The sequence below is a fragment of the Mixophyes fleayi genome, chromosome 6, assembly GCF_038048845.1.
Source record: "Mixophyes fleayi isolate aMixFle1 chromosome 6, aMixFle1.hap1, whole genome shotgun sequence".
Lineage (NCBI taxonomy): Eukaryota > Metazoa > Chordata > Amphibia > Anura > Limnodynastidae > Mixophyes > Mixophyes fleayi.
Window position 1 is genome coordinate 211394540 of NC_134407.1, and position 12230 is coordinate 211406769.

Here is a 12230-nt window from a genome sequence, read left to right on the forward strand (position 1 = left end):
CCCCTAGCAACCAATGAAAATAGACCCCTAAAGCATCTTCAACATTTGTAAAAAGAAACAAATTTCTTGTTGTGGAACAATATATGACTTTGGAGGCTTGTGTTGCATGCAGCATGCCAAGCATTGTCCACGTTTAAGGCAAGAGAATGGTTTCTCCCATGTGTAAATGTTCTGATCTAGAGCAAGATGCGTTTTACTGTTAAGACACTTCTAGTTTCACCTCCACTCTGAATATATATGGTTTGATAGATTGGATTCCAGGCGAATATCTGAGGAAAGATAAAATAATTACACTTCCCCAGGATACAAGAGTCTGCTCCACCTGCATTGTGCGGGAAGACACAGACATATAATAACTTCTGATAATTAATACAGCAGCAAATGTCTGAATATGTGCGTTCCACCTGACTTCCTGGTTGTGCGGTCCACCTGACTTCCTGGTTGTGCGGTCCACCTGACTTCCTGGTTGTGCGTTCCACCCGACTTCCTGGTTGTGCGGTCCACCTGACTTCCTGGTTGTGTGGTCCACCTGACTTCCTGGTTGTGCGTTCCACCCGACTTCCTGGTTGTGCGTTCCACCTGAGGTCTTGGAACGTGTGAACCGGATATACACTTGAACCTAAACACCTAGACTCGGAAGTGGATTTTAGACTGGACGTAGCAGCTTTTTTTTTTATCACAGTGAATAGAGGTTGTTCGGGTGTCCAGTGATAAACTCAGGTGAGTCTGCTGTGTATACGTGATATATGCTGGTCTGTAACATGTCTTACATATACCATTCTCTGCGTACTGCAGTAACATGAAATGAAGTCATTCACTGATGGGTGGTGGTGTATACAGCATTGTGTATATAAAATATTAGTGCGCTGGTGTTATGACATAATGCAGTGATATATGTATTAGTAATCAAAACCTAGTAACCTAAGTAGCAAAAATGTCCAGCTCATTGCTCAGCTTGACGTCGATTTTCAGATGTTGAAGCAGGTCCCTATAGGCTGATGTTTCATAGATATATAATATTATCTGTGCATGTTATGTTTATGGTGTGTTTATTTATTGTGTCTTGGTTTATTTTCATGCCACAAACTAGTATAATTTTGCTTTGATATGTTACAGCTGGGCATATGATACACACAGGTGGTATAGGTCACAGGTGGGCATATGATACACACAGGTGGTATAGGTTATAATGGGCATATGATACACACAGGTGGTATAGGTCACAGGTGAGCATATGATATACACAGGTGGTATAGGTTATAGGTGGGCATATGATACACACAGGTGGTATAGGTCACAGGTGAGCATATGATACACACAGGTGGTATAGGTTATAGGTGGGCATATGATACACACAGGTGGTATAGGTCACAGGTGAGCATATGATACACACAGGTGGTATAGGTTATAGGTGGGCATATGATATACACAGGTGGTATAGGTCACAGATAGGCATATGGTACACACAGGTGGTATAGGTCACAGGTGAGCATATGATATACACAGGTGATATAGGTTATAGGTGGGCATATGATACACACAGGTGGTATAGGTCACAGGTGAGCATATGATACACACAGGTGGTATAGGTTATAGGTGGGCATATGATATACTCAGGTGGTATAGGTCACAGGCTTGCGCATCATACACACAGGTGGTATAGGACACAGGCTTGCGTATCATACACACAGGTGGTATAGGACACAGGCTGGCGCATCATACACACAGGTGGTATAGGACACAGGCTGGCGCATCATACACACAGGTGGTATAGGACACAGGCTTGCGTATCATACACACAGGTGGTATAGGACACAGGCTGGCGCATCATACACACAGGTGGTATAGGACACAGGCTGGCGCATCATACACACAGGTGGTATAGGACACAGGCTTGCGTATCATACACACAGGTGGTATAGGTCACAGGCTTGCGTATCATACACACAGGTGGTATAGGACACAGGCTGGCGCATCATACACACAGGTGGTATAGGTTGCAGTTGAGCATATGATACACACAGGTGGTATAGGTCACAGGCTGGTGCATCATACACACGGGTGGTATAGGTCACAGGTGAGCATATGATACACACAGGTGGTATAGGTCACAGGCTGGCGCATCATACACACAGGTGGTATAGGTCACAGGTGAGCATATGATACACACAGGTGGTATAGGTCACAGGCTGGCGCATCATACACACAGGTGGTATAGGTCACAGGTGAGCATATGATACACACAGGTGGTATAGGTCACAGGCTGGCGCATCATACACACAGGTGGTATAGGTTGCAGGTGAGCATATGATACACACAGGTGGTATAGGTCACAAGCTGGCGCATCATACACACGGGTGGTATAGGACACAGGCTTGCGTATCATACACACAGGTGGTATAGGACACAGGCTGGCGCATCATACACACAGGTGGTATAGGACACAGGCTGGCGCATCATACACACAGGTGGTATAGGACACAGGCTTGCGTATCATACACACAGGTGGTATAGGTCACAGGCTTGCGTATCATACACACAGGTGGTATAGGACACAGGCTGGCGCATCATACACACAGGTGGTATAGGTTGCAGTTGAGCATATGATACACACAGGTGGTATAGGTCACAGGCTGGTGCATCATACACACGGGTGGTATAGGTCACAGGTGAGCATATGATACACACAGGTGGTATAGGTCACAGGCTGGCGCATCATACACACAGGTGGTATAGGTCACAGGTGAGCATATGATACACACAGGTGGTATAGGTCACAGGCTGGCGCATCATACACACAGGTGGTATAGGTTGCAGGTGAGCATATGATACACACAGGTGGTATAGGTCACAAGCTGGCGCATCATACACACGGGTGGTATAGGTTACAGGATGGAGCATAGTAACACAGAGGAGTTTGAGCTGGATCCAGAGCTAACATTGAGGGACGATAAAGGAATTGGACAGACTGAGCATTGTAGGTAGTATGCACAGATCAGAGAGGGGAAGTGTATTGCATTTGACCAGCAGGGCAGAACAATGTGCAGTATGCTGTAAAAAGCATGGAGCAGAGAAAAAAAAGGGGTGGGGCAATCATGAAGTTTTGAGTTGTAAATTATGTGGACACCAATTAGAATATACACATTTACCTCCGGAGTATCTTGCTTTCTTGGAGAACTAGCGATTATCTGCCATTTTAGGAGACGAGACTGATTTTACACAGCCCTTTCTCACTTTTTACACAAATTTTCCCCAGACAATATGTTATACTGTCATAGTGCTGTATAGTAGGCCTTTTTTTTGGTGTGTGTTCATACATAACAGTATTTTGATTTACAAAATGCTGTTCATACATTATACAGCTTTGGATGTGTTTGCGCAGATTGGGATTTTTTTTCGTCTAAAGTTAACATTTAACTTTACTGTCCAGATGTGTAGAAAAATAATTCCTTCCTATTTGAATTTCTGAATCTATTCGCAAATCAGGTCAATTAGGACAATCGGATCAATCACAACAGTTAATGTAAAGTAGCCAAACCAGCACAATAGCCTCCATCATATGACCAGATCCTTTAAAAGTACCATATCTCCAGTTCCCCACTCACTCTTCCTGCTTCTGCACGGTAAGAAATGTGTACCAGTTACTGTATAGTGATTCCTGATTGTCGTACACAGCTCAACCATTTCATCATTATCACAGCAACTTTATATATTTTACATAGTAGTACAGTTCCCTGTTCTTCATGAGATGAATACAAGGTATTGCAGTATAGTGTACTTGCAACAGTAAATTGTGAATTTTGAACACCAATTTTTCCTCTAAAATAACATGTTGCAAAATATTCACATATTATAACTTATTTTAAGTGTGGCAGCAAAATAGTTTTTGAAATTCTTAAAAACAAATATAAAAAAAAAATGTTTTAGATTCCCCTGCGCTACCTCAAATTGCAGCAATATACACCTCAGGTTAACATCCAATTTAACCAGTATTACAAAATACCCAAAAAAACAAACAAAGTGTACTCTGCGCTATTGGTACATTATACAATGCAATAAGAATAGAATTTCATTAATTATACTTTAGCCTACAGCACCCCAGGTGGTCTCCCATCCAACCCAGCCCGAACCTGCTTAGCTTCCAAGAACAGACAAGATTGGGCTTGTTCAGGGTGGTGTGACTGTAGGCACATATCAGCACAATGTCCTTTTAAAGTGATGTGTGCTTTCTTCTTAATAGAGGTGTGTCACTTCCTCTTTTTCCTCCAGTGTTACATATAAAGAAACAAACGAAAAAGATCATAGTGCAAACTGTGCTACACTTAAACCTAAACAACTGCAATCTGGTCTGATCTTGCAAGCTAAGCAGGGTCGGGCCGGGTTAGTACTTGGATGGGAAACCACCTGTGAATATCGGGTGCTGTAGGCTATAGTAAAATTAATTAATTAATATTCTTATTGCATTGTAAAATATAAAAAAATACATAAAAAAATATCTGCAATGTAAACATTATAGGATCATATGATTAATAGAAACTATAATAAGGACTGATTGTTCCTGTGAGACATCAACCTTTCTCTTTCATACCAGGAGGATTGGGCAGGACCCAGAGCCCCAACACGGAACCTCCACCTCACTCACTGATACATGAGAGAAACAATGACCAGAAGATTCTAGAACTCACCAACAAGATCATTCAGCTGCTGACTGGAGAGGTGACTGCTGGGAATGGGACATTATACAGTAACACCAGGGGATGTGTCTGGGTGATGACTGTATCATTGTGTGTGTCAGGTTCCTATAAGGTGTGAGGATGTCACTGTCTATTTCTCCATGGAGGAGTGGGAGTATTTAGAAGGACATGAGGATGGAGCAACACCAGCGTTTGAAATCTCCAGGTAGGATGAGATTATATATGCGATAGGCCTTTACTTTGACAGCTGGCGAACCCATATACCACATATACTACATACTCCCCAAATAACCAGTTTAATTGTCTGTATCACACTAATTCTTCATCAAAGTTTTAGTGTTATAGCATTGGTCTATTAAATGTTTTAGCTGTTGAATGCTCAATATGAAAGCAATTTAATCGCTTACCAATAATCATTGTCCACTGCGATTTGTGTGGTTCCAACTCACAATGCGATTTAATAGCAAAAGCAAAAGAATAACAGTTCAATAAAAAAGTACAGCCGATACATACGGAGCGCCCTGCTGGATCCAGCTTACACTCATTCAATCCTGAAGTCTGTGGTCAAAGAGACTGTATGCTGGTTCCAGAGAGCAATATATATACATTTGATGTTACAGTAAATACAATACAGATGACTTGGCATGTTTCCATAGGTTCAGGCTCCAGGACAGTCCAGTATTGTGTAGTTTATAGGTCAGTTCAAACAACACCCTCCAAGGGTGTGGATCAGCTCTCCAACAGCTGTATACTAATCTTCCCGCTGAAAGCTAGTTCAAACCGGTCTATTTACATTGCACACACACAATACCAGTCTGATCATTTATTCCCTATAATCCATATCTTGCATACACGAGGTGCAATCCTTTTTACGATTGAATTGGATCACTGAGGATAAATAGAGGATTAGAATGACACCAAGCATGATATGTTTCCTGTAACCTGAACCTTAGATCTCAATAAAGTGCTTCCAACATTTAATATTTAGCTATAAATTCAGTAACATTTGTTCAAAAACAACTGTGGGTTGGAACTATTATGAAATGAACTATGTACAAGTGAATGTGTAAGTGTGCGTTGTTTATTGTGCGATTGCGTCATAAAACGTGACGTACTGATCGCAATCGCACGGTAAAACAATATTAATCAATATATTTTCTTGAATCCAATTATTTGACTTCGACATCAACATATGCTAATGTGCTTATTTTGGCCTGGCCTGGCTATATATGAGTATCAATGATCAGGGATCCAGTGGGTACAGCAACCAACAGAAATAATATTTTTCATAACTTCTGTATGTCACAGTTTCACCCCCTTTCTCCCCCACCCCCTGCCTCTCTGTCTTTTTTTTTTTTTCTTTTCAGTCTCATTGTGACAGGCTGGACCGCCTATGCCATCCTGTCTGTTGTGTTGCTGGGGACTGGTTGGGCTTGTCTTGTCACCGTACTCTTTTCTTTATCCCAAATGCGCCCTCTAACCGCAGTAGGAGGGGCTTTTGCTGCTGCCACCACTGGACTCCTTTGCGGCAACCAGAACCGAGCCCTTCTTGATAACTCTCGCTGCTAGTGTACCCCTTGCTGGTACACTTGGGCTTGTACCTCAGACCTCTTGCCTTCAGATCAGGGTTTCTGTGGATGATTTACCCCCCCTCCCTTGCCTATCACACTGGCAGAGGTGCAGGTAGTGTGCTGTGCGTTTGTACTGGATGCAGTGTCCAAACCTCAGAACAGCCGGATAACGGATTAGATTGGTGTAATCTGTGGTCACAGGAATTACAGCAGGTAAGTAGGCGTCAAAACAGGTTCCTCAAGCAGTGATGTTTATTAGCTTAGGAACAGTTACACACACCAGTTTGTGGTACTAGCAATCTTTCCAGAAGTTACACATGGTATGATGATACATGGTCAAACAAGGCCATTTTTATACACCTTGGCAGGGGGTAATACCACTCCCTGATCCTAGATGGCTCCGCAAAGACTGATAAATCATATTCAGTAATTACCATTAGGATGTAATATATCCTTTAACCGTGGAGCTAACGCAATTTAAGCTTTACCAAAATTTACATCAATTTCCTGATTTTCGAAAACTGGGTGTTAAGTCCTGTATTACTTGTATCCTGAGTCTGCATTGTTCATGCAGGTTCCCCTCTCTCTAACAAGAAGTGACAACAGGTAACGACCTCCTGCTGAGCCTTCAGGCTTAGGGATGTGTTGGACACTCACACATCACAAGGTATAATTAGCATGTGGGACTTTCTTTAGAAAATTTACACACATCCAATTTCCTCCCCTGGTATACTGTCTCGGCAATAAATACTTTTCCTATACAAAAATGCAACGCAATATAATAAAAATCTGTACATTTGTAATTATATAAATTAGCATACTGCGCTAATAATTTAAGTATTACTAACTAAATTTGTATAAATATAAGTGATCCAGCCACACTCATTATTTATTATACCAGTGTAGGTAACATACTGTATATTACTATTATACATTGACAATGCAACAGCAACATAGTAAGCTAAGTAAATAACAGGGAACTTACCTTATTGAAGTTTCCATATTAAGCAACCACCGGAGGGCCCCAAATTAAGCACCCCCTAGGATCTTCATACCTTTTATACATATTTTTTATTTTGTTCATGGTCAATTAATCGTACACACAAAATAGATTACATTAGTCGGATAAAAAAACTTGCAGCGGAATTCAGCAAAAATATTTTCTCATGCATAAGGAAGAATGTAGATCAATAAGGGATTAGTATTGGATTAAAAGAGGGGGGTGGTTTAAACCCAGGGCGAAAAGTCAGTATGATGATACAGTTTTGTTAGAAATGGAGGGATATTAGATGGTCAAGGGAAAATGAATGTTGTTATGGATGGCTCAAGGCTTCTAGGTCTCGAAAAATGTATATCTCCAAGTTATATGTACCAGAATATTTTAATGACTGCAGCAAAAGAGGAGGGTAGCCTGGGATATCCAATCCACCGCTAGCTGGCAGATTGCAGCAGGGATGAAATGGTGCATAAGCTTGATTTGATATTTTGACAATTCCAGGGGGCTAGGGAGAGCAAACAGTACTTGGGTGTGAGCAGAAGGTAAATTTGAAGGATGGAACTTATCAAGTTTTGATGTGCCAATCTGTAGGCCAAAAAATTTTGGCCATCATCACCAAATATTTAAAAAGGTGTCGGGTGATGGGCAGCCTCTCCTGCATCTATCAGAAGCGTCAGGCCAAACTGACTGACCTGTCCCTCGCTGGCCTCTGAAGTGCTGCAAATCAGCTTGATGGTTCCCCCAGTTGGAACCGGTTAGTGTGTACTGCATAACTGATATGCATGCTTCACATGAGCCCTCGACTTCCACTAGACAGCTGATCGTTCCTTGAAAGTATTTAGCACAGCTTATAGTTTTAGCTTACAATGTCCCAGCAGCAGTTCACCTAGGTATCCGTAAGACCAATGCTAGTCTAGGGATCACCCAGGAGGTACTGGGCCACTTGAACTGTGTGCCAGCATCTTGTAAGACCTCCTTGCTGCACATCCCTATAGCCCATGCTGGTTATTAGCGAGTCAACAAGAGGCTATTGATATCAGTGGTCATTGATGGTATCGGTCCCTTGCCCAAGTTCAGTAGGACAGGGAAGAAGTACATCCTGGGCTGGACCTATACGGTGGTATAGAAGCACATTGACACATATTATACAATGGTTCTGGATACCGCTGGCACTCGACTTTAAAGTTCCACATTAACCGGGTGAAACTCTACATGGAACAGGAAGTGATGGCAATGGTAGTATGCTGCCTGGCCATTGATGGCCTCGAAATAGACTCCTTATCAAACCTTTTATTTGACACTAAGCAAGGGTGTGTTGAGGCGGTACAGATGAGGGAGCAATTAATCGAGAATCAGAGTAAAGAGGTGTTCGAGGTGCAACGGTCCCACTTTACCAGGAAGCCTGTGCACACTCCTCTAGTTACCCACCCTTGTTGACATTGAGGTCTCAGCCCCTTAGGCAGATCACATATCGGATGAGCCTTCACACAGCCCTTGGGCAACAGACATAATGTTGGTGCCGACCATCTGGTCCTGCGCGGACTACTGCTTGCTTAACGAGGTGACCATGACTGATACTTGCCACATGCCAAGTAGAGGTGAGCCATTGGACAGACTGGTGGCAACCCTGAATCTTAATAAGGGGAATTGGCAGACACCCCTTACCAGGGAGGCGCAGGAGCAATCTGATATAATGACTCCATTCAGACTGTTCAAGTTTACAGGTATGCGCTTTGGAATGTAGTATGCACCAGCCACCTTCCAGCGAATGGTGGATCACCTCCTGGAAGGGTGTCAGGACTTTGCACAGACATACCTGGATGACATAGACATCTTCAGCGTGACATGGAAGGAGCATCTCGGGCACATTGCTGGGGTGTTCAAGCGCATTGGCGAGGAAGGATTGACTAGATCCGACAAGTACATGATGGAAATGGTGGAGGTGCTGTACATACGTCACTGGGTTGCGGGAAGTGTGATGTGGCTCAAGATGGCCAAAGTCAAGGCTATCTTGAAATTGTTTGACCCTTCCACCAGAAAGAGGTACGATAATTCCTTTGGGCAGCCAGGTACTACTGCAAGTTTGTGCCTTATTGCAGCTCCATCACTAAGTATCTGAGAGACTACACCTCCAAGAAAGATGTCTGACAGGTAGATTGGTGACAGGCCTACGAGCAGACATTTAGTCCGTTAAAGACAACCTTGGCACAGGCCCAAGTCTTAGCTGCCCCTGATTTCCATATACAAATACTTAAAAGTTTGAGGTCTACCAAAAAATTATTTGTTGATGAAATATTACCCACAGTACTGCCTGTATCAAAATATACATTTAATAGCAGTCATCTCTATTTGCCATCACTCGTGTAAAAGAACTTGCCATGTGCATTTGAGCCTTTATTTAATTGCGTGACTCCTTGGTGACTTCTAATATCTTTACATATCTGTGTGTGTGTGTGTGTGTGTGTGTTATCCAGTATATCTTTAGGTGCTAATGAGCCTAAATAATAATTTGTTCATAATGTCTAATTATTGTGTGTTTATCTCCCAACAGGTTTTTTTGCGACACACTAAATAAATCTGGAATACACTTTGATATTTCCACACTGCATTGACCAAATGAAGATCAACATTTAATTAAAAATAACCAAGACTAAAGAATCTTAACAAGAACTGACTCCAATATGAATAACAAGCAAAGAAATCTCAAAGACACTGATATTTATAAATCCAAAGATCATAAGCCGTACACATCTACTCATATTAAGGAGGAATCCATCTCATGTGAAGAAAGAAATCTCCCACACATTGATATTTCCACACCCAATGATTACACACCAACTTATATTAAAGAGGAATCTGACTCTGAAAGAAATGTCACAGACATTTATACACCCACTGACGATACACAATATACATCTATTATTATTAAGGAGGAATTTCTCTCATCAGAAGAAGGAAATTTCGCAGACACTGACATTTATACAGCCGCAGATACTCAATATACATCTACTCATATTAAGGAAGAAGTAGTCTTGTGTGATGAAAGAAATCTTACTGATATTGATACACCTAGAGATCACACGCAATATACATCTACTGATATTAAGGAGGAATCCATCTCACGTGAAGGACATGTCATAGATACTGACAGTAGTGACCAAATGGATCATACACCGCTAGAATATATATGTGTTAAAATTAAGGAAGAAGATATCTCAAGTGAAGAAGAAAATTCAACTGACACAAATTCACCCACTGAACATCTACTGACACAAAATGCATCTAAACCAGGAAGACAGAAATCCACTTCAGATTCTCACAGAATGTATAACTGCTCTAAATGTGATAAAGCTTTCAATAACTACTCAGATTTTATTGCACACCAGGCAGTTCACCCAAAAATGGAAATATCTTGTTCTGAATGTGGGAAGCAGTTTCCTTATAAATCACAGCTTATTAGGCACCAGCGAATTCACACTGGAGAAAAACCTTTTCCTTGCCCTGAATGTGGGAAATGTTTTACCTGTAAATCAGAGGTTGTAAAACACCAGGTAACTCACACAAGAGAGAAGTCCTATTCCTGTTCTGAATGTGGAAAACGGTTTATGAGACAATCAAGTCTTATTAACCACAGGATTACTCACACTGATGAAAAACCATTTTCCTGCTCTGAGTGTGGGAAATCGTTTAAGTGGCAGTACAATCTTTCTTTACATCAAAGAATCCACACAGGAGAGAAGCCCTATGAGTGCACTGTATGTGGGAAGTGTTTTACCTGTAGGTCAAACCTTATTTATCATCAGAGAACTCACACAGGAGAGAAACCATTTACCTGTTCTAAATGTGGAGTGTGCTTTGCGTTTAAACCGCAACTTACTAGACATGAGAAAACACACTTATGAGATAAACCATATTTGTATTCAGAATGTTAACATGATATGCAGAAAATCTAAGTGTACCCATCACCTACAGATTGTGAATTCAAGATTCATGACCATGCAGCCTAGGGATTTACCAGATGCCTCAGTGATGTCACTCAGGCCGAGGGAACTAATAGGCTGCATTCTCAGGAATGTTCAAGACCAGAAAATGTCTTCACTGTGTGAAGGTAACAGGTACACTTTAAGGGGCATTATATTGAGTTTGAAATCAATATAGGTTTATAAAAATCTAGAAGAATAAACATTGGTATGTGTCTGAAATAAATAACATCTACAGAAGTTATTCATTCTCAAACAAGCACTGTATAATTTAGTTGGTAATTTTTTAGTATACCAGTCAACCCAACCATAAGGCATCTTTGCTGTTTGTTAAAGGTGCGTTACACCATCACCCTACTTGATTTAATTGGTTTGTTTATGTACTGTTGCAAATTCTACTAAATACATTACTTCGCGTATCTGGCTTCTGTCAGTGCTTTTCAGTTGTGTATTTATCTACATAGGCACCTGAATTAGTGTTCCTGCAAAAGAGTGTGAGCCACCAAGGGGTCTGTTACTGAAGCTAAACAATATAATTAATAATCTGGACCTGTAGCTATTAGCTTTCCCTGTTCTGTTTGTTCCCTGGAGTACGTAGTGCTACTGCTTTTTCTGCCTGATTATCCGACTTCTCTTTTTTCATATCAACATCCAACACTTGGATTCATTTTAATCACGCACACTCTGCACTTTATTTTATGGTTTATTGTCATGATTATTTAGGGTCACCTGTCTTGTTCAGTTTCCTGTAGTGTCAACAATTTTTATTTTTTGTCTTTTGTTTGTGTTTTATTTGAGAGCTTTTGCCCCTGCACCACTCTGTGTACTTTGTGTTGGCCGCATGATTCTTTTGATATCAATCTCATGCTGAATGGTTTAAGCCCTCCCTTGCTTGTATTTCTGTTAAATAATAATACCTCCTTTTTCATGTTAACAAACATTTATCAGAACAATTGGCTATTGCAGAAAGCTGCCTTTAAGAAATCAT

General features: G+C 41.3%; 1 protein-coding gene across 3 annotated transcripts; it reads left to right on the plus strand.

Moving 5' to 3' along the window:
* The first annotated feature begins 614 nt into the window (after positions 1-614).
* Positions 615-11661, plus strand: LOC142159942 (uncharacterized). 3 transcript variants are annotated; one of them, XM_075214841.1, is made up of 4 exons: positions 615-720; positions 4592-4716; positions 4796-4899; positions 9814-11661. In XM_075214841.1, exon 4 carries the CDS (start codon positions 9944-9946, stop codon positions 11162-11164), a length of 1221 nt encoding a protein of 406 aa, XP_075070942.1. In that variant the 5' UTR covers positions 615-720; positions 4592-4716; positions 4796-4899; positions 9814-9943; the 3' UTR covers positions 11165-11661. The 3 variants fall into 3 exon arrangements, with proteins under 3 accessions (XP_075070942.1, XP_075070941.1, XP_075070943.1); XM_075214840.1 differs by having other exon boundaries at positions 4592-4899; XM_075214842.1 differs by lacking the exons at positions 4592-4716; positions 4796-4899 and having other exon boundaries at positions 618-720.
* The last annotated feature ends 569 nt before the right edge of the window (positions 11662-12230 follow it).